The sequence below is a fragment of the Pipistrellus kuhlii genome, unplaced genomic scaffold (assembly GCF_014108245.1).
Source record: "Pipistrellus kuhlii isolate mPipKuh1 unplaced genomic scaffold, mPipKuh1.p scaffold_m20_p_6, whole genome shotgun sequence".
In the NCBI taxonomy this organism is placed as follows: Eukaryota; Metazoa; Chordata; class Mammalia; order Chiroptera; family Vespertilionidae; genus Pipistrellus; species Pipistrellus kuhlii.
Window position 1 is genome coordinate 61,519,500 of NW_023425562.1, and position 24,291 is coordinate 61,543,790.

Genomic DNA, 24,291 nt, shown 5'->3' on the forward strand with positions numbered 1-24,291 from the left:
TGGGTAACAAATGGTATCACATTGTGATCTTTATTTGCCTTTCCCTGATCAAAAAAAAAGAGAGAGAGAGAATGATCATCCTTTTGTTTTGTTTATTTGTTGTGGCTTTGCTTTTGGCCACATGTATTTCTTAAGTCAATACTTATTTGTATCTTTTGTTCATTTTTAAATTGGGTAATTTTTCTTGTCTTATTGCTTTATAGCAATTGTTTTTTCTTATACTATGCTTTTGTGTGTGTTGTGAACATCTTTGTCCAGTTCATAACTTATTTCTCATTTTATGAAGGTATCATTTGATTAACAGATTTCTTAATTTCAAGGATTTAATTTTTATTTTAATGTTTATTGTTAGCTATTGGGGGCTTTTTAAAGCAATCCTTATCTAACCTAACGTATGTAATATATTTATTTATTAAAATTTTAAAGTTTTAGTTTTGACTTTTATTTATCTGAAGTTTATCTTTGTGCATGGCATGTGTTGAGGGAAGGTCTATTTTCATGTTTATTTTTATAAATAACCAACTTTTCAAGCTTTATCTATTAAACAATTCCTCTTTTGCCCACTGATCTGCAATGTCATCATGTTCCTATATCAAAGTAACACACATGCATGGGCCACTTTTTGGGCTATCTATTCTATTCCATTGGTTATGTTGTCTATTCTTGTGTCTGCACCAGTTTTTTGATTGCTATAACTCCACACACAGCTATATCTGATAAGATTCATCTCCCTATTGCTAAATGGTTCATCATTTTATATTAATGAAGTGATCAAAATATGGGAACTATTAGTAAAGGGCAATGCACTTGCTATGTTTGTTTGAGACAGAAGCATAGGATAACTCATTAATTGATGAGATGGATCATATTCTTAGAGACAGAGCACTTGGTTTCAAGACAGACTAATAAGAAAAAATCAACTTTTGATTTGTTAGAAAAAATATTGAAAAATATACATTTTGATGGTTAGATATTAAATATTTGTTATAAAGCAGAAGACTTTTTTTTTTAAACATACATTACATCTCTGGAATTGTTATTCAATTATTATTTTAATGCAAAAGCCCTTTTTCAAAGATATCATTATACTTGTCATTAAATCCAGTGTAATGACTTATTTACTCTTGTGAAATATATTCGGCCTTCTTTTGATGGGATCAACTGCTTTTGAATATGCTCATTGTATCATACATTATTCATTTCAATGTTTAGCATAATTTTTCGTTGATAGCCTTTCTTCCCCTTACACGTTATATAACAAAACACCAGAGCCAACTGGCATTTGAGTTTATTCCTCTGTCCCGCATGCTCCTGGATGAAGAGGGAAGACAGTATGCATCATCACTGTGCTGGTGCTAGGCATATTTCCAGCACAACCTGTCTTTTCACTTATGCATCAATTTCTCTTCTCCACAGAAATAATTCGACAGCAGTTTAGACTCCTGTCACATTATACTAGTATATGACCACTGGTCTATAAGGTAGGGACCAAAAGATATCCAAATGCAAATTTACTTGAACTGCTTCTTGAATTTAATTTAATGGCCTTTTCAAGGACAGTTAGACCTGTGTAGATTCAGAAAGGAATGGATGTTTATAAATCCAAATATTAGCATTGGAGGATTTATGATAGATCGTCAGCTCGAGTAAAATAGTATCAACATGCATTAGATGCTAGGGCACATCTGGGGGAAGCATGGGACTTACTTAGTTAGAAAGTCTGTAAGGAGGATTCTTTGAAAGGTCAGAGGCCTCTAGGGGAACCTTGCCAAAAGCAGTAGACCCTGCTTTGACTTTTCCAAACAAGTCTGAGCCCCCAGGTGTTTTACTGGAATCTTTATGTTTAGACTTCAAAACGTCCTTGTTTTAAAGACACTACAGATATATGTATTTTCTCAAGGATACTTCCCCTGTTGATGGTATCTAGAGGTTAATTTTAGTTCAGGTTGTTGCTACAATAAAAGTCTAAGGAGGCAGGAGAATGGGGTTGCCCACTCTACATGTCATGAGATAGTTAGCTGATGGCAGGTAGAAGCAGGAAGAAAGCTCTGCCTTGTTATCAAAGCAGAGGAAAAAAGGAATATCTTAAAATTGATTTGCAATAATAATTTAAATCACCCATTTCTGTTCTTTCAAGGGTAAAGTCTTTAGAGCCATACACTATAGATTCTGTATATACTTTCATTCGGTTATAACAATGGAAGAACAAGGGATTTGTTTCCTTTCTGCATTTTCCTTGTAAAAGAGAAATAGAACAAGATTGATGGAAAGTAGTAATGCCCCAGGGTTTCATAACACCAGCTCTTTTTTTCTTACAGCTATAAAGTGGCTATAAAGTACTCGAGATTTATTGTTAAGATTATCCTCTAACTCTATATCTAGAATAGCCAAATAGATAGCAACTTTGAAGCCATCTATATGGTATAAAATTTGTTATTCAATAATAAAAATTAATCATAAATAGGAGAAACACTCCTGATTTCTACATGTAAATTCATTATTCCCCTAACTTTAATGTAATTCCTGCAACACAGATTGTATGGGTGAGAATGTATTGTAAAGATAATATTATACTAACTGCTGTAACAAGCAACATCACAATGTCATTGATTTCATACAATAGAATTCTATTTTATTTTTCATATAACAGTTCATTGTGGGTATTTCTGCTTCATGGACAGCATGGGTCTTAAGTAATTCCTATTCTGTGACTCCAAGGAGAGGTAGTCATTCAGAAATTCAGAAAACAAAGTTCTTTCTGTAATGGGGCTCTATCTTCTTCCAGGACCTTTCTGGAAAATAGAAAGAGATGACAGAGATGCCCCATATGCCTCTGAAAGCCCTGCGCTGACATTTCATTGGCAAGAACTGATCAAATGGCCAGCCCTGCATGCAGGGAGGAGGGTTGTAAAGCATTGCCCTTGTCTAGGCAGTTGTTATCCAGGCACAGCAGACACCATGAAAGGGTGAATGTAAATTTTGGGAATAACTAGTCATTTTCTGCAATGTAGGCCAACATAATGGCATTTAAATCTGCTATATCAGTGATACTATAAATTTAGTATTAGGTACTCTAAATTAACCCCCCCCACACACACACACACATAGAGGACCCCAAAGATAAAGTCAGTAGAGTAAACCCTTTGTGTTCCAAGTCACTTCTGCTGACCTCTTGGAGAAAAAGGATCTGCCAGCAGAAGGGACTGCCTGGAGGACTATAAAGGAGCACTTCAGGAAAAGCACCCTGCAGTGAGGTTTACCCGACTTCCCACCCCAAGCCCTATGGGTCAGCGTGCTCACATCGCCACAACTTGACAAATGGGGAAATGGGAAAACTGGAAGACATTCTGAATTATTTAGCAAGTGCCTTCCAGAGGAGCTGCCTAGAAGAGGGTCAGAGCATATCCCCGGTTTAAGTAAAGGGCCTGCCCCCTTCCCAGGGATGAGTTCATGCCTTGCCAAAGATTCTGGACACCAGCACAATGTGGTAATGTCTCCATTCAGGCAGCAAAGAAGATGGAGTCCAGTCCCTGAGTGGGGAGACCTTTTGTGTAGGTATCTATCAAGTCCAAAGACAAACCCATGGCACACATTACTGAGGTATTTCAGAAGTTGCAAATCAACTGCCTGGTGTTTCTTTCCTTTCTTCCTTCCTTTCTTCCTTCCTTCCTTCCTTCCTTCCTTCCTTCCTTCCTTCAGTCCTTCTTTCTCCATCTATTTTCTTATTTAAATCTTCGCCTGAGGATATATTGTACTGATTTTAGAGAGAAGGGAAGGAAGAGAGAGAAAGAGAAGAAGAGTGAAGAAAGAGAGAGAGAAGAGAGAAAAATCAATGTAGGAAAAAAACATCTATCAGTTGCCTCCCATACATACTCCACTGTGTTTGAACCCTCAACCTACCTATGAGTCCTGAGAGGGAATCGCAACCTTTCTGTGCACAGGACGACTCCCCAACCAACTGAGCCACTCCAGCCAAGGTGTGGTGTTTATTTTTAATTTCTAGTGTAGATGACATCACTGACAAACCAGAAGGTTTAACATGAGAATCCAGATTGCAGGCTTAAAAAAAAATCAGAATAGGTGGCAGCCTGGACATACATGTGGCAGCAATCTAGTTGGCAAGACTGAGTGTCTGCTCTTAGTAACAGAGGAACGCCCTCTGCAAGCAGTACAATTCCGGTCTGGTCCCATCATTCATTTACCTTTCCACATGGCCCTGTTTCAGTTTGCTCCCTCTGAAAAACTCTATCCTGGTTCCCAACTTCACCTTGGGTGGAGAATTCAGGCATGGCAATCAGACTTCACAAAACCGCCTTGAGGCCAAGAGAACAATTGTCTACTTGCCTCTCAGATCACATTGTAAACAGCCAACCAAAGACCACAGCAATTTAAACAGAAGACTAAACATGGTTTTTAGAAGGAGTGACTATGTAATTAGGAAATTCTCACTCCCTAAGCATCAAAATCAATTATCTTGATAAAGTCCTAGTACAGCTAACTGCTCTTGAAATATACATTTATAAAAAGAGAAAGAAAAACCAAAACTAATTTTAGGTGGTCAGGAGAAGAGCATTCTCCAGGGACAGGGCTGAGTTCATTCTAGGACATCGGTCAGCCTGTCTCTGGTGTTTTAAATGTGATTCACAGGCTTTAAGTCAAGAAAGAGCTGCCAAAACCGGTTTGGCTCAGTGGATAGAACCTCGGCCTATGGACTGAAAGGTCTCAGGTTCTATTCCGGTCAAGGGCATGTACCTTGGTTGCAGGCACATCCCCAGCAGGCGGTGTGCAAGAGGCAGCTGGTCGATGTTTCTCTCTCATCGATGTTTCTAACTCTCTATCCCTCTCAATTCCTCTCTATGTAAAATCAATAAAATATATTTAAATAAATAAATAAAAAGAAAGAAAGGAAGAAAGAAAGAAAGAGCTGTTGTTGCTTGAGCTCCAGTTGAGTAATTACAAATGCTTGGGAAGTCTTAAAGGAGTTAGGACAAAGGTGTGTGCAGATGAGGAGACTCTGATTTGAAAGGAGACCCACACAAGGGAGGGACCCCATGAAATAAGTCTTCATAGACCACTTCTGGCATATGTTAAAGGATCCCAGTTAATTCTCCAAGGAGGACGTTTCCTTGCGATTCCCATTTATCTGAAATGGTTTCAGGCACCATCTGCACTATAGACATTTTCTCCTAATATGGCTCAGTATAGAAATTGAATTAATAATGTAAGTTCAATTCTTCCCTGCTTGGTGGCATTCCACTTGACTAAAAAGAAATACACACTTTACCTAAAAATAATTAGCTTTTGAATGACCTTTTATATCAATTGACTTGAGGCTTTTTATTGATTTGTTTAGGGTTTATGTGGCTCAGAGAATGGGATTCTTCTGGTGTCTGTCTTAGCCTCTCCCCAGTGGACAGAAATTGCCCTTTGCTGTCGTGTCCTTGTTCCCCACAGTGCAACTAAATCAGGAGCCTCAGGCTGGTGACTTTCAGGCTAAAATGAGCCTTTTATTTGACTCTTGGTACATGTTAACATTTTGGAATTTGAGTGTTTTAAACATGAAATACAATTCCAACTGGCTACAGTTCTCAGTATTTCTCTATTGCTTTCTACCAAAACTGATTCACAGATTTATGTTGTTTCTTGGGCCCCATGGGTATTTTCATTTAGAGATTCTGAAATTAATGCCCATGTATTAAGTTGGTTAATTCATGAAAAGTCCTAAGAACAGTGCCTGCCACACTATAAACTTTAATTATTACCATCATTATATCACCATCATTATTTTTCTGGTTTTATATTTCCCTGCAATTCTGTAGCAATGTTTACTAGATTGGTTCTAGCCCAAGAGATTTTTATTTTCTCTTTTAAATTGGGGTATTTTCCTTCCGCCAGTTTTCTGTTTTACTTATTCTTTCTTATAGTATCTGATTCTTTAGAGAAATGATTTAAATAAATTAAACTACATTTAATGTCAAACAGGAAAACAGCCAGCTGACCAAATAAACAGATCCTAGATTGAATTACGTAGGGAACAGTGAAAAGCCAGTGTCTTCCAAGCATGACAGAAGCAAATAGAAAAAGTCCAGGGAAGGCTGAGAAATAGACCAGGCTAAATGCACTGAGTGAACATCACTGTTTTCCATGGGCCTGTACCTGATTGTTAAAGGGAGCGTATGCCATTAAGAGCCTATGCTGTGGAACCCCTCCTCATCAGTTTGTGAAAGCAACTTGGAAATCTTAGACAAGAAAAATACACTGGAGCTGTCATTCTTCTCTCACACAGATGAATATTGGGTTAATGGATCTTCACCAATCGTATTTTTACAGAGTGAGGGGTTGGCCTGAAATAGTGAGAATGGGGTCTTGGCTAAGGAGGCAAGACTATGGTGGTCAGGTCTTGATCCTGCACTAGACCACTTGAGTGGTAGGCTTTCATTTCCTTATTTAAAGAATTATTAATAATTCACTCAAGGTTATAAAACAAATCTTAGTTTCCTTAGTTCCCAGAGCCTAGGTCTTCAAAATTTTTACTATCTTTTGGTATTTCAAGTGCAATAGTAACTTTCAGTTTGACTACTGTCTCTGAACTATGATTAATCATTTTGGTAAATCTAAATTATTTTCCTCACTCACAATCACTTTTATTCCCAGCTATTATAGGAGCCAGCTGAATCTTCCTACAGAAAGCATCTAACTAAAAATAACATCTCCTAGGCCAAGGCTCACGTGCCGCAGTTTGCCGCTCTGTTGACTAATGAGTTTGACGACCACTGCCCTAGGCCTTAAAAGAAAACACCTGTATGGGAAGAGGACTTCAGTGCTGACACAAAAATTTCAAGGCCTGGAACACGCACATTAGCTGGGATAAAGTGGGTTACCAAGTAGCATAATTATTGCCTTACATCCTAGTGTAATTTGCTTTTAAATTCTGAATGGTTATGTATATAAGGCATCAAGAGTCTGGCTCCTGGGATGTGGCAAGTTCATTCCATGTCAAGGCCACAGAATTTCATGCACACTTTTGAGAGAAATTATGGGAGTGATGGGGGAAATGCTACAAGAACACTGCAAAACAAACACAAACTCTGTTGGCATACAACAAAGACTAAATCTTAATTTAGCTCACCAGTTTGCAGGGTTCCGCTGATCTAGGCTGAGTGTAGCTGATCTTAGCCAGGCTTGTTCACACATCTATGGTTAGTTATAGGTGAGGTTGGTGATTCTACCAATCTCAGCTGGACTTGCTTACATCTCTGGGTGTTAGCCAGCTGCTGCTTGATCTTGGGTGATTTGGGTTGTGTGACTGAGATGATTGAGTGACTCAGCTTTGTTCCATGTACCTTGTCCTCTACCAGACTAGTCCATCCAGGAATGTTCTCATGAGCGTGGAAGAATAGTAGGAGTGAAAGCTGAGGTGTACAATTGCTTTATCAAGCCTCTGCTTGGGCTATGTGTGCTAATATTCTATTGGTCAGAGTGAGTCATAGGGCCACTTCATATTCAAGAGGTAGAAAGGTAGATTCTATCTCTTTAATAAGAGGAAGTCATAAGGCAAAGGGTGTAGATACAGAAAAAGGTGAAGTATTGGGGCCATTAATTCAGTCAGTCTATTGCAGAGGAGAATCAACTAGGTTCTGATCCTAGTTTTGCTACTAATGAGCTGTACCCTTAAGAAATCCACTTCTTTTAGCTACAGGTTTACACTAAATAAAAGGGAAAGGTTTGACTATATACAATAATTTCTAAATCTCTTTTTAAAGCTACTAACTCTGTATGTGTCTATTTGAGATACATTTTAAGAATCAGAGTAGGTATAAATTATGGGTTTAGTGAGGAATTGAAGCATTTCAAGAGAGGTTTATTAGGGAAAGGACAGTGAAAAAGAAATGGGGATGGAGCTAGGGGAAAAGTCACAGGAATTTATGTTCTTTGTTGAATTAAGAACAAATTTCTTCTATAGGTAGTTTCCTGGAGAATATGGATGAAAAGGGGAATTTACCCATAAGAGATATGTCAGAATGCATTTGGCTTTTGACCTGAAATAAAATTTTAAAAGCATATTCTTGTCACCCTGGAGGGATTTTAAGTTTTTCATTCTCCACAGCATCGAATATCAGGCCTTGCACATATCAGAGTGTTCAAAGATAATTTATGTTGATAAATATTTCAAAATTGCCAATAATCCAGAATGTAGGCTGAAAAGAGAGATCTAACAAGTACCATGATTGTGTTGCATTGACCAAATAACAACTCAAATGACATAATTGGAAAGAACAAAGCCCATTTAATAGACAAAGTTCCAGATGTTTTCAGCTGCAAATTCTTTTCCTCTCTCTTTAGAAAGAAAGCTTTAAAAAGTAATTAATAAGCAAGCACAGTATGCTGATTACTTAATATGCATGACCTCATTTAAACAACAGCTAGTGGAAACTGGCATTATTATCCTCATTTTATATATGAGGTGATTTAAATTCCAAGGGGTTAAATGAGGTGCCAAGGTCAAAGTTGGTATATTTGCATTTTACCAATGAATTATCTCTCAATGAATTATCCACTTGTGAAAATCTGTGGCAACAGTTTAATTTGTGATTGCATTTCTATCCGTTTGCAGCAGAATAATTAGTATTTATTTTAAAAATGAAAATTAATTTTAATATCATTTTCAAGCAAATATATTTATTTAGGAAAAGTCTGCCAAAAGTGTAGGCATACCCCATATTCTAGCACTTGATTAAAAATATCAGGAATGTAATCTATTATTTTTCTACATTGGCAGCACTACCCAAGTTATTTATGTTTAGGTTTGGAGTATTTTTTACTTTGCCCTAGAAATTCACTGATCACCATTTTCTTTATATTTCTGTTGCCATTGGCAACCTTGAATTACAAGGTTGAACAAATGCTGCGTTTTACTTGAGTTGTTTGTAATTTTGACCTTCGAGTTCATCTTCAGTGGGAATTGTTTATCTATAGGATTCGCTGATGCCTTAGGTTATAGACAACCCCAACAGTCTGAACTTGCTGTGCCTCTGCTGGGATTCCATGAGTTTTATTATTTTTTTATCAGTGTTTGCTTTGATTTACTGATACTGGAAACCCATTCACAAGGGTAATGTGAATTGGAAACTGTACTCATTCATGGTGCAGGTTCAGCTTTCTGATCCCTGTTTGCTGACACTTTCCCTCCCATTGGCCCCATGAATCTCTAGATTCCTTGCCTTGTCCCCAAGATGATGGGCTGAGATGTCCAGTCCCCATTTCACTTGTGAATACTCCTGGCTTTCTGTGAGGGCCTTCAGGCTCAGCACTCAAACTTCTTCGGCCCTTTCCCCACCCTTGTAGAACATTAAAAGCCAACTCACCAAGGAAAATCTACTTGCTATCCCTGGGCCTTCTAACTCTGCATTCCTTTGTCATTGCTGTGACTCAGGGATTTCTTTTTCTCACATTAAAACTCAGCTGTAAATTTAACTACATATATATGTTCTGTCTTATTCAGCATTTCCTTGTGTTTGGAGTAGAAGACAAAATTTGCCTCTCTGTCATTTTGACTCATTGCAATTCATTCTAAGGAAGCTTAGAAGAAAACATACAAAACCTGGAGTGGTTCGGATATATAATGTCGTCCCATTTTCCCACGTGCTATTTTCCAACAATCCTCTAGTAACTTGGCCAATCTAATTCTGTAATTTTTATATTATCTTGTTATTTCTATTCTTGGTTGAAATAGAAATTCTCCAGATTATTCTAAAAATAAATTGAGACTTTGCAAGGTTGCTCAGGCTAATGTTGAAACCACCCATTCTGTATATGTACTTTTTAAAAATATATATTTTTATTGATTTCAGAGAGGGAGAGAGAGATAGAAACATCAATGATGAGTGAGAATCCATTGATCGGCTGCCTCCTGAAGGCCCCCTTACTGGGGACTGAGCCCTCAACCTGGGCATGTGCCCCTGACCAGAGTCGAACCTGAGATCCTTCAATCTGCAGGCCGATGCTCTATCCCCTGAGCCAAACCAGCTAGGGTTCTATATATGTACTTTTTAATTCTTTTTCCATTGTTATTAATAACCTCTTAACTAATTGATGATGTTGAGGTTAAAATATCATAGTCCTTGCAGTAATTTTTCATAATTGGGGCTGGGGAGGTGTCTAGTCTATATTCAGTGTTTTGCATTAAAATATATATATTTTATATTTTGTTTTCATTTTAGAATACTATTTTCATAATAAAAATAAAATAACTACATTACCAATAATTACATTACCATCAAAATGAGAAGTCAAAAAACATTAAAGTACTCATAATCCCAAAACAGTTATATCTTAGTATTTCCTTTTGAATTAATTCTGTATTCTTAGAAATATTTTCATAGTATAATTGCAGTACATACACAACTGTATATAGACTCTTAGTTTATCATAGCAATATAATTATTTTTCCTGTTTCATAACCATTTTTTTTTACACTTAATGACTCATTATATTTCATTAAGTGGAAGCCTTTTATTTTACAAAAACTCTAAATTTTATTCATGTTTTTTGTTTGTTAGTCTTATTATTTTCCCTGATCTTTTGCAGTAAATTTAAACATATTTTGAGCAAGATAATTATAGTATCACTTTACCATTCCCATTTCCCAAAGGCCAGAGAGATATTTGTAAAAGAGTTAAAATACTGTGAGGAATTAAATTTTAAAAATACAAGATGCTCCCAGAAAAGAAAATAAGTGAAAATATAAAATGTTCAATGAGAAAACAAACTGAAACAAATGACCCTATGTGTATATTAAAAGTAACAACTATACAAAGAATATAATTAGTTCTAGTGAGTCTTAGCAGAGTAATATCATTGTGCATCCTTGATGAGATATATTCTGGGCACGGGATGGTGGAGGCGGGGGAGAGAACGTCTAAAAAGCCTTAAGCTTCACATGGTTATTTTATTGGTAGATTATAACACTAAAACTGTTTCTGTATATTGCAAGGTAAAGCAAATAAGTATATGAATGTTATTAAAAACCAAATACACAAAATTAATTACAAAATAAAAAAGATACACAAATATAAAATCAAAGACATTAAGAAAGATGTTTATACAGTGACATTTAAATTTGAAAAAGTAATATGCTAATATTTTTCCAAATATGCGTCCTAACTGTCCACTGAGATGGTCCAAGTGGACTGACAGTCCGGTGGCAGAGAGAGCCTTCAGCACCCACAGGGTGGCCTGTGAAGCTCTCTCCATGGAAGCCTCTTTGGAAAAGAACCCGATTCCAGGTTTGAGGCAGGGAAAGTACAAGAGGATGTGAGGCATCTATACTAGGCAAGCAAGCAAGGGCTGAGAAATGAATAGGGAGGAGGCATGTCAAAAGGACCCATAGCCTGCCTGAATGGGCTCCTGCTGACCACACCTGGGAACATTTCACCTCAAAAAAGAATAGCAGCTATAAAAACGAACAAATAAAAATAAAAATCTATCTCCTGCAGTTATTTTCAGAGAAAGAGGAAAAAGAAAAGAAAACTCATTGGCCATCTTTTAAAATAATTATTGCCCCAAGTCCTTACTCAGAATCTATGTAATTAAAGGAAAATAATTAAATGCTTATTATTCTCTGGTTTCCATTTGTTTCCTTAGAGAAGAGGCTTTGATTATATCTCTTCAGCAACTCAGTAACCTGGCTTATTTTCTATTTATGCCACATTTATATTATTATGAGCTGCTCCTTTTTTTCCCTCTGTTTCTAAACTAACCTTCATGACTAACTTTATTTTTTCCTTCAATTTCATTTATATTTCTACCTCTAAAAACCTAGTTTAACTAAATCAAATATCTGCTTTACTTCTTAAAGCAGTTAAAAAATGTCAGAGGCAGAATAACATCCCAAGTATAAAAATCTTTGACAATACAGTCATGCAGGCCTGAATACATCTAAACTTGAGCATATTGCTTTTCCTTCTTATCTAACAGAGTTTACAAGTAGTGACAAGTAGCAACATCTTTTGAAGATCAAGTTAACTAAGATAACCTAGAAATTGAATGTGGCTAGTAAAATTGGAGAACTCAGCCTATAATAAAGTGAACAATTAATATTGTTTATTAATATCTGAGTATAATGAAACAGTTTACCTTAAAAATAAACTTTAGACTGTCCTTCCTTCCCTTTTTTGTTTTCTAATTATATCTTATAACCTTAAGATCAAGCAAGCTGATAGGTGCTAAGCTCCAAGGCATATCCTACAAAATCAAATTTCTCCTAAAGATCTATTTGTTCTATGGTGATTTTCCCTCAAAAATGTGTTTTGAGGTCACAGCAATGAAAAGATGGGGGCAGCTGGATTCAGTTATAAGTATTTTATGAAGGTGGACCATATACAATATGTATTTGAATTCTCCCACTATGTCAGTTAGTATTGCCACACACTGCTGCCAAACAAACAATCCCAACCTCAATGACACAAAATGATAAGCATTTACTAAGCTCATGAGTCTATGGACTGATCGGGGAATTTTTCCATTTGGAGACAGGGTCAGCTGATCTCAGTAGCCATCCTTAGCTTGTGTTTAGCTAGTGGGTTTGACTTTCATATATGATTGTCAGCTGAAGTGATAAAGAGCAGTATAACTGACTCATGTGTCTCATCCTCTAGCAGGTTAATCTGAACTTCTTCACATGATGCCAAGTAAGTTTCCAGCAGAAACACACAAACCTCTGGAGATCTAGGCTCACAGCTGCATACTGTCACTACATTCAACTGAACAAAGCAAATCACAAGGCCTCCCCAGATTCTAGGAGATGAACAATACATTCCACTCTTTATTTAAAAAAAAAAAAAAAATTTTGTTGTTGATTTCAGAGAGGAAGGAAGAGAGAGAAGAAAATAGAAACATCAATGATGAGAGGGAATCATTGATCGGCTGCCTCCTGCACACTTCCTACCAAGGATGGAGCCCGCAACCCAGGCATGTGCCCTGACCAGAAATTGAACCATAACCTTCTAGCTTATAGGTTGACATTCAACCACTGAACCACACAAGCTGAGCTACATTCCACTCTTGATTGGAGAAACTGCAAAGGCCATGACTATAAGGAGGGTGAAGAATTGCTGTCACTTATGCAATCTATCTACCATTTCCATGGGGCCTGAAGTTTGAGTTGCATAATGTAGAAACTCAAGATTGAGTATATGAACCAGAATATGGCAGTTCAATGAACCCCAGCAAAGGGATGATTAAGAGCAAGCCCTGATGTCCAGTGGACCCTCTGAAGTTCAGGATTGTGAGGAGGGAAAATTAGGAGGAATCCAAATTGAAATTCCACAGTTGGACCCACTTTCTTGAGTTCTCTGATCTAAGCCTATTAGGAGACAAGTGGGACATTCTACACAAGTCCAATTGGACTCACGAGTATGGATTGGATTGAGTGCCCAAGATTTTACAAATCCGGAGATCTTACATGAAACTTTGAATTTCTGACTTCTCTTGAAAAACAAAAATCTTTCAGGCATCAACTAGAGTTGAGCTTCAGGCACACCCTTAGAACATAGGATGTCCTCACCACTCCTACTTCCTTGCACACAGCCTGCTCCTCTGATTTTCATGGCTTGCCTTTCGCCATCAACATGTTTGCAACATGTGGGCTGGAATAACCATAGATTCCTGATTGCTGAGCTTTTGTGGAATAGAGCCAGACTTTGGTCAGCATACTTTTCATGTTTTCTTACAATGAGTGAGAATTTTATTTATAAGAAGAAAAAAATTAGTAAAAAGAAGAGCTGGATTTGAAATGTAATAAATAATGCAATTTTGTAATTAACTCATTAATAAATGAGTTTTTTAAAGTGTGACATATATGGCATTTAATATATTAAGTTAATTTAATTTAGTTAATACATTAAAATGTTTTAATTTATTAAAATAGTTTAGAATACAATAAAATCTACTACTAATCCATGATAAAAGAAAGAATCCATTGAAGTTATAATTTAGCTACAGCTAGGTCAGTTACAAAAAGTTATTTAAAGTAATTATTAAAATTAAATTAATATTATTATTTTGATACTGTTATTTATAATAAGGAATATATATTTGCTCTCTTTTTCCAAGTTCCTGCTATAGAGCTCCTCCTAAAACCTTTGGAATTTCATAAGTGATGATCAAGATTAAAATGTCTTTTGTTATGTTAATGAGGTGACTATTGCAAAGGACTAAAGATAGATGTTGGTCTGACTGCCAGGGGATCCAACCACATGATTAGAGGGTTGGATTTAAATCTCACATTCAGACCTTCTGGGAGAGGAGAAGGCCTGGAGGTTTTGTTCAAAAGCCAATGGCTTATTTCACTTCGCATAATTCACTCTAGGACCATCCCTGTTGTTGCAAATATTAAGGTTTCATCCTTTTTATGGCCGAGTAATGTTCCATTGCATATCTGCACTCACCTTCTTTATCCAGTTTTCTATTTGTGGGCATTTGGTTGCTTCCATATTTGGTGACTGTAAATAATGCTGCAATGAGCCTAGGGGTGCATATATTCTTTGGAATTGATGTTTTGAGTTTTTCCAGACATATACCCAGAAGTGAAATTGCTGGGTAATAAGGTAGTTCTCTTTTTAATTTTTTTAAGGACCTCCATACTGTTTTCCATAGTGACTGCATCAATTTGCAGTGCCACCAATAGTTCATGAGGGGTCCCTTTTCCCCACATCCTTGCCAGCACTTGTTATTTGTTGATTTATTGATGATAGCCATTCTGACAGGTGTGAGGTGGTATCTCACTGTGATTTTAACTAAATAAAAAAAATCAGACAGAAAAAGTTAAATACCAAACTATTTCACTTTTATGTGAAATAAAGAACCAAATAAACAAACAAAAAATACAGAAAAAGACTGATAGATACAGAGAATAAACTGTTGGTTGCCAGAGGGAGGAGGTTGGGAGGGCTGGATGGAAAAGGAGCAGAGATTAAGAAATACCAAATTGGTAACTTACAAAATAGTTATGGGAATTTAATGTTCAGCATAGGGAATATGGTCAATAATATTGTGATAACTGTGTATGATGGCAGATGGGTACTAGGATTATCGGAAGGGATCACTTTGTAAATTATATAATCATCTAACCACCATGTTGTACACATGAAATTAATAAAATAATATTGAATGTCATCTGTAGTTGAAAATAAAAATAAAAGTCAGCAAGTTAAAAAAAAAAATCAATTTAGCTTTAGGCAGTGGGTTCATACTTTCTATACCTGACTTCTCTGAAAAGGAAATAACCACAATGCTTTTGTTGAACATGACATCACTAAACTGTAAGGCGTGCATCAGGAAGCATTTTGTAAAATGTATTCAGTAAAGTAGTAATTCATCAAATAGTCCAAGATTTTGCTAGCTTATTGTGATGGTTAGTTTTATATGCCAACTTGGCTAGGCCACAGTACGCAGATATTTGGTAATCAAACATCATTCTCAATGTTTCTATAAAGGTATACTTTAGGGATGAGATTAACATTTAAATCAGTAAACTTTGAGTAAAGCAGATACCCCTCCATCCAATATATATATTGGTTCTGTTTCTCTAGAGAACCCTAACACAGATATTAAGAATATTTTCTATCATTCTTATTTTACTAATAAAATTCCATTCTCATTTTAAAAATACCAATGGCCAATAATGTAATCAATGTGCCAATGTAATGACAGCTCCATAAAAACCTGAAAGGACAGTGAGGAGAAATGTGCTCCCAGAGAGAGAGGTCCTGGAGCGCCTCACCTTCCCCAATCTTTGCCCTAGGCATCTCTTTCATCTAATAAACCAGTGATCTAGTAAATGGAATGTTTCTCTGGGTTCTGTGAACTGATCTAGCAAATTAATGGAACTCCTAACTGGAGCCAGTCAGGCAGAAGCACAAGTGACAAACAAGACTTCCCAGTTGGTGGGGATGGAGGGCATTCTTGTGGGACTAAACCCTTAAACTGTGGAATCTAATGCTATCGCCAGATAGAGCCTGTCAGAATAGAGTTCAATTGTAGGACATCCCGCTGGAGTCATAGAGAATTGCTTGGTGGAGCGGAGAAAAATCCCTCACATTGAAATTGGGTGCAGAACTGTAATGACTAGAATCATAGTATTAAAAAGTTACTAGAAAATATTAATTTAAGTGTGTGTAATTTTCCCACATTTCATGTTTCATTTTTTATATAAATTAAGAAAAGAAACAGCACTATCAAGCAACATGGAGTCTTGTCCATCAATGAACTATGAGGAATTGACTTATAGGTCAGGTAGAATATATCTCTAGGTGAAGGTCCCCCAGTCTAATCCAAATGAAAACAGCTATCTGCTGTTCCCTAAACCCAGGGCCCCATGCTTTTCTCCTTTTCCTTACATTCTTTGGAAATGGCATTTAAAGGTACATGTTACTGCATTAAATTTGAGGTGAAGTGACGATGAAGTCCGCATAATAGTAAATGGAAGCTTCCAAACACCAGGCTGAGATCTTATTCACACAAAGGAGTGTGACAGTGTAAACGCTTGACCTTCTAAACGGTTGGGCACCTGGGAGAGAACTGGCCATCCTCTTCCTGAATGTGAAGGTCCTGGGCTTCCCCTGAGGGTGGGGAAGTGTGTGAAGGTGCCTTTGCTCATCTCAGCAATGTGACTCTCAGGGTCCTGGGAATACCCTTCTTTTCTTCTTTATAAAAATTTATCTTTATTGTTGAAAGTATTACAGATGTCCCCTATTTTCCCCCACCATCCCAGGCCTTTCACCACCCTATTGTTTATGTCTGGGGGTTATACATAAGCATATAAATTCTTTGGTTAATTTCTTCCTATCCACTCACCCCTGACTCCTCTGCCAGATACCCTTCTCACAGTATGTTTTCACCTTGGCTATTAGAATTCAGATTCTAGCACAACATATTCATTAATATCCCACTTTTTTTTTTCCCTTGGGAAGAGTAGGTGACTTGAAATACTCTGGTCAAGTTATTTTTATCAGTCATTTTTTGATGTGAAAAAGACTTATTCAAATAGATTCACAATCTATTATCTGAAACTCTTGATGCCTGTTATATTTCAGAATACATAAATTTCTGATTTTAGAAAGGTAATATGATACATATATCAGAGGCATATTTCAGGGAGTCTTGGGTCACCCTCATAATCAAGGAGATTATATCTACACTACTATGCATGAATATTCATATAAAGTAGGATAATTAAGAATTATAAATAGCCCTGTATCAGTTAATGTCAATGAGTTTGCCATAAATTTACAAAAAAAAAATCTTCTGGGTTTTTGGACTTTGCGAATTTTAGAATTGCAGATAAGGGATTATGAATTTATATGACATAATTGAGGTTTGGCAAAACTTCTCTGGCATAGAAGCAAGAGAACAAAAGAGTTGAACTAAAGGATGTTCTCAAGCTTCAGGCATCATCCAAAAATGGAATTAATAAAGGCAATCCACACACCAAGGGGCAGATGCTCTGAGCACTGTCTTCACCCTAGGGGTCAAGAGTCAAAGGTCAGAAGCCAAAGGGCTGCGCTGAAGCTGAAGATGAAGAATGTTAAGCTAGGCTCAAGACAAAAAATAAAACTGGGAGCTTAGACAGAAAGATAATCAGAGTGTCCAGTGAGAAGCAGCAGTAATGGCATCACCGGGAGCCCTGAGAAATGCAAGATCTTGGGCCCCACCCAGATCTCCTGAATCAAAATAAAAAATTAAGGCCCCAGGTGATTGGGGTGCACCTTAAAGTTTTAGAAGTAGAAAGGTAAGTTCCTTAAAGGTTTTAAGGACACATCTTAAGAAAAGCTGCCTCAGTGCTCCTCAGAAGGAAAAAAGCACTTTAGTCTTACACTTCATTTCTAAGATTATGATCCTCCACTTATCATTCAATGAGCAAAAATAAAATTGTGTTTTAACAGTCTGGGTTTAGGTTTGCCTCTGCTGTGCGGAACAACCCCCACCTCTGGCCCTGCCCTTCACCTCACTTCTCTGAAGATCAGCTTTTGCTTGCTTTATGACTAGGGCCATGTGTAAGACTGCATTTAAAGAAAGTGTTCTGTGTCTTTTAAAAGCCTGAAAATCCTCCTGAGCATTAAACAGATAAATTAAAAGACAGTTTACATGGTAGCTAGAACAGTTTATGAGGCAAATAGAAATTGGAATAAAAAGGAGTAAAATGAAGATAAGGTAAAAGAAGTCAAAATAGAAGTTAAAATAAAGTTATGGGAATATGTTTGGTGTGTAAAAATGCATCCAGCTCCTCTTTATTAGCTGGGCTTCCCAGCCTCTGAGGGAGGCCACACTTCTTAAAGCCCTCACCTTGATCCTCTCTCCGTTGCAGTCTGATTCTTCACTGTTCTTCCCAGCTCAATTCATGGCTGACCTTGACACTCCCAGCTATCATTAGCTTCCAACCCCTACATTTAAGAACTTCAGATCATTGTTTATTACTTTTTAAAAATATATATATATATTTTATTTATTTCAGAGAGGAAGAGAGAAGGAGAGAGATAGAAACATCAATGATGAGAGAGAATCATGGATTGGCTGCATCCTGCACTTCTCCTATGGGGTATTGAGCTCGCAGCCCAGGCATGTGCCCTGAATGAAAATTGAACCATGACTTCCTGGTTCATAGGTCAATGCTCAACCACTGAGCCATGCTGGCTGAGCTACTTCTCTAAACTTTTTCCAGAAGATCCATCTGTGTGTGTGTTTATATCACTGCAGGTAACTCTATTCTGCCACATATAACCTGAACTTGACTTTCAGCTATGGAAAAATGGCATGTTGAGCTAAACTCTGTCCTATATCTTTTCAATAGGTAACTTCTAGATGATATTAAAATTAATATATTCCTCCCCAACCTTTGAACATGTCATTCAAGAAGTTTCTACATGGGTGGTTATAAAAACCTGAATGATATCAAATCACCCTTTCCTCTTGGTGTCTCCCAGCTGCAGGTGGAGCTGGAGCAAGAGTACCAAGACAAGTTCAAAAGACTGCCCCTGGAGATTCTGGAGTTCGTACAGGACGCCATGAAAGGGAAGATCAGCGAGGACAGCAATCACAGCTCTGCCCTTTCCTCCCTTGCCTCTGACGCTGGAAAACTAAACCACAGGCCTTCCTCCAGTGAGGAGCTGGAAGGAGAGCACCCGGGAAAAGAGTTTGATACTCCTCTGTGAGTGTTCCTGCCAGGCCTTTGGAACATGCATGGCCTCTCAAGCTCCATCGGACTCTCTCTTATGACAAAGATCACTGCCCAGAGCATCTTCCTTAGCCCAAAATCCACCCCAAAATGAGAGTTCCAGAAGGATCCACACAGATGTCCTCAGGCCCAGGCTCCATGTGCAATGTGGAAACAAACACAGGTCTACTAGTGGAGAGTGCATGTATGTGGGATTTTTGTTTTCTTTCCAATAGTAAACTCAACGCAGGCAACTATCAGGCTCCATGGACCATCTAATGAAGGACTGTGTCTTCTTTGAAGAAAATCAAGCTCATGATTTTATTTGAAGCTCTGGTATAAAATATTTGCCAAGTAATAGAAGTAGTTTGAGAAATGCATATAATTATTTAACACTATTGAACAACCCACTTTGAATATTGTTTTCCTATCTGCCATTCAACTACCGTATTTTCAATTTAACGTGCATTTTTTAATTGTTTTGTCCTTTGCTTTGCAAGCACCAGTGGCTTGCAGTCTGCTAACTTATTTATCATAGACGCCTCAGTGTATTTGTTGCTGACATGGCTTTATCAGATATCATAGTGATTCAAATAAGCTGATTTTATTTCCTGAAAAACAATTATGTGATTGTGTCTTTGCCCAGCAAAGTTATTCCCAGACTTGGCAGTATGGCTCATACATTTGGCTGCATGAGCAAGTTGGCCACACTCCTCCAGCCAGTGGGCTATTCGAGTTGACTATTTGCACTCAAACTCTGAGTATTCATTAGCCGTTGGCCTGAAATGTATAAATAACTACATAGAATATGTTCAGTTGAATAAAAGTAGTTGAGCCATTATATGTTGAGCAGAGATTCAATCAGATTAAACAGGTCCCAGTGATTCTTAATGTCTGACATTATGTTATGGTTCATTTATTTTTAATAGTGATAAAGATTGAATATTTATCTAAAGAATACACAGACCCATATATAAATGATATATATTATCTCCATGTATATATGTACACACTCAGCCATATAAATACAGACACATGCACCATATGCACACATTCATTCGAGTGTTGATGTGTGTCAATGACCCAAAACTCTTCCACAAATTAAGGGATAAGTGGCTAGAAGTGAAAATTATCAAACATCTAGATTTTATGAATAAATCATTGATATTTTAAAAAATAATTGACGGAGTTGAATTAGATTTTGAATTTAGAATATGAATTTGATATCTATTTTGCAGGATCAAGACTGAATTTTAAACTTGTTTCAATAATCAGAATAGATAAAAATATATACAACAGAAATATGGGACTATATTAGTATCTTCCATAATTTTTAAAGCTGAGAGATTTCATTTTTATTCTAACATAAATAATACTTCATTTATATATTTATTATGTACATTTAATTCATTTAACTGTGTCTTTTTGTTAAGTTCTTATGTTAGGTGACATGAGAAAAACAAAGCATATCGAGGTAAAACTGATCAAAAACATTATTGAAAGGTCTTAAATAAGAGAGAATAATTATATAGAGGAAAATATAATTTAGAGAGTAACACAAAGAACATTGAAGTTAAAGCCCTGAAGCAAGATGCTCACAGCTTTAGCTTAAAATAAACCTGCCTGATTGTAGCTTAGCAAAACATTTTAAAACACAAAGCCAGTTGTGTCCTAAAAATTATTTTAAGAATTTAATATTTTTATGGAAATTACTTTATTTAACTTTAAGCAATAACTGAGGATCACAATTAAGTTTTAATCAAAATGAAGGCTAAGTTCAAACATTCGGAAAGAGTGTTTGATTAAAAACACACATCTAGTGAGACACAAGGAGGAAAATCCCATCCTCTTTGGAAATGATAGTATTTTGATCTGAAAGATTTGGGGTGTTAATTAGAAACTTAATAAAACTTAGCTTCCATTAAAAGAGATATCTTTTGTAAATCATTCTACTTTTGCACTTTGAAAGAAAGGCATTAATCATAAGGAAGTAAGAATGGTCAAAATAGAATGCTGCATTTTTATAAACAAAATTACAGACTGTCTAAAATTGCAGAAGCGTGAACTAATAATAGCATTCATAACCAAACGCAATAGTGATTATTATTACCGCATATTGTATTACATTTAGTCCAGAGATAGACTAAGGTTGAATAATCTTGACTTACACAAAACTGTTTTGGTAGTTGCATTTCATTATCTTAGTGACTGTAATATGTTTGTATTGGGCCATTTATTGTAACCACATTTTTATATCTGTACAAATGACACTTTTGCAGTTGTGGGGTAGTGTGTAACACTGTCCATCTTGCATCATCGAAACTACTACAGTGATATTATCATTTAACAATATTAATATTACTTGAAATAGACAAAGATAAGGAAAAGGGGTCTATATGATGTGCAGTTTTGTGCCTTTATGTATTTGCCTTGTTCTTTGTTGAATGTGTGAAATTCTGTACTGTGGTTTTCCTATATTAGAGAGTAGAGCTGTGTATTAAATTAGACTGTGCCCCTCCGATACCTGTACACTACTGAGAATAGCGTGGTTTTGGCCATGTAAACAATTTTCAAAGTTCTGATGACATGCCATGTGATTTGGTTTTTAACATTTCATTTTAACATTTCCATATCGCCATACATCAATTACTATTCCTGTAATAGTTAAGCAGTCATTAAATAATTCTGAAAGAAAGGGCCATTGCTTGCATTACTTTGAACTTAATGTTGTACTTTGCACTATATAAATATTGCTTGTGATGGATTAGATATTGTGACCTTTGCCTTTTCAGAAGAAAAAAAAAAGGACAAAGTATTTGAAGCTCTTAAAATGTACATATTTTGGTTCTTCTATCTCAAATTATTTAAAAAGCATAATTCACATTTTTGTAATAATTCTATGCAATTTTGTGGCATGATGTTTCTTCCACTTGTAATTTTATGTGCTTTCATCACAAATCCAAAGGAAACAATAAAACTTTCTTAACACAACCCAGCTGTTATTTTTTTATGTCAGGGCCAACGTTCTTTGATGGGAAGGATGATGGGAGCATGCACAATGCTGGTCTTCAGGGATGTAATGCCCATACCCGTGCCTGCGTAGAAACTCCTGATCCTGCAATGCTTGTGACCAGAGGGCACAGCTGGCATTATTCCAACATTCTTCCACCCTTCTCTATTTTTCCAAGACTTTTCCCTTTCTTCCTTCCTTCTTTAATCAAAGCTAAGGAAAGCAACGCAGTCAAAGGTGTTTTGACAACTAGTGGAAGTGGCAAGAACTGACAGAGTACTTAAGTAAGTGTTCTTATAAAACAGATAAAAGAGTTTGCAACACTAATTTAGAAAACAAAATATACATATAAGTTAGGAGAAGGTCCCATAAGCACCTCAAATGCAATGTATTAGTTATCTATTGTTCTGTTACAAATTATTACAAAACCTAGATGTTTGAAAAAATAAGAATTATCTCTCATAGTCTTTGTGGGTCAAGAATTCAGACAGGGTAGAGTAAAGATGACATGTGTCTACCATAGGACTTCTGAGCCTCAGCTGGGAGATTGGAAGTCTGGGGGCTGGAGACCAGTTTATTCACATATGTGGTGGTGGATGGTATGTCTGTCAAAGGAGACTAGCTGGGGCTCTGTGTGGGAAGACCACATGTGTGTGTCTTCTAGACGTGGCCTGGGCTTTAAACAATATGGTGACTGGATTCCAAGGGTGAGCCTCTTGAGAGAGAGCCAGGCAGGAGTTGTGTCAAAATTGATAGGATCAAGCCTTGAAGTTGCTTATTGTCACTTCTGCTGAGCCCATTCATTGAAGCTGTTACAAGCCCTTTCCCAGATTCAAGGAGAGGAAACATAGATGCCATCTCAACTTGGAGCAGAGCTGGTCACACTGAAGAAGGTGAGGGATGGAAGAAATACGGGGGTTGGGGGGATAGGTTTACAGTTTCTTTTATTGAAAATAATATAATAGTTAATAACATATAAGAATAAACTCTGTTTTGCATATTCCTAACTGTAAACCTACTTTTGTCCCACCCTATATACTGGCATGACTATTTTTGGAAAATATGACCTGCTACATACAGTATACACCAAACTTAATTTGTGGTTACCCTCAAATCTGCTCCACCTCTTTTTTTTCTATATACATAAAACCATTACCAATACAGTTTCCCTAGCCAAAACATTGGCATTATCTTTGACAGCTGCCTCTCCTTCATCCCCTTTCCAGTAGATCCCCAAACTGAGTCAATTCTAACACTGTGGGAGTCCTCAGAACTGTTCACTCTCCATGCCTTTTGCAAGTACCCAAGTTCAGGCTCCCATCACTTCCCACCTGCCAAGGGTCTTCTAAATGGTTTCCATGCCTCTAGTCCTAAATCATGTAACCACTTCCCCATACTGTAGCTAGACTGACCGTACAAAAGCAAAAATGGGATTCAAAGCCTATAATTGACCTCAGCTAGCCTCAGGATACAGTCTAAACCCCTTAGTAAATGTTTGCAGTTTGACATGATTTGGTTCCTAAATAACTCTTAGTCATTCTCTCACATACCACACTCCAGCCTTATGGGTAATCTCACCTCCTTGGCATTTTAAATACTACCCTTCAACTACTTCTTCTTTTTTTCTCTTTTCCTTAATCCATCCTCAGTGCAGAGAGAGAGAGAGAGAGAGAGAGAGAGAGAGAGAGAGAGAGAGAGAGAAAGAGAGAGATTCTTTCTTTGCCCTGGCAAACACCTAAAGGTGAATCTTTAGGTTTATAGCATGTGTTGCTTCTTCTAGAAAGCCTTCTTTGATCCCCCTCATCTGTGTTCCCATTGCAGTCTATATCTGTTATCTATTGCTATACAATGAACACCACCGACACTTCATATTATTAACAATCATCATTTTCTACTGGTTGTGATTCTATAGCTCGGTGGCAGGCTCTGCTGATCCAGGCTTGGCTAGGCAGATTTATATATCTGCAATCAGCTGAGTTGGCTGGTGGCTGGTCCTGGCTGGGCCCAGTCAAATCTCTGGAGCCTTTTCTGGAACAACTGAGCTGACTTGGCTCTGTCTTTATGATTTCTC

General features: G+C 37.0%; 1 protein-coding gene across 4 annotated transcripts in view; it reads left to right on the forward strand.

Moving 5' to 3' along the window:
- The window catches only part of PLCB1 (phospholipase C beta 1), a 603,902-nt gene extending 581,701 nt beyond the window's left edge, over positions 1–22,201 (forward strand). For 3 of the 4 annotated variants that reach the window (XM_045574800.1, XM_036419878.2, XM_045574801.1), the window contains one exon: positions 18,981–22,201. In XM_045574800.1, the coding sequence (XP_045430756.1) occupies positions 18,981–19,208 (228 nt within the window). In that variant the 3' untranslated portion in view covers positions 19,209–22,201. The remainder of the gene's footprint in view (positions 1–18,980) is intronic. The other variant, XM_045574802.1, reaches the window with a different exon arrangement.
- The last annotated feature ends 2,090 nt before the right edge of the window (positions 22,202–24,291 follow it).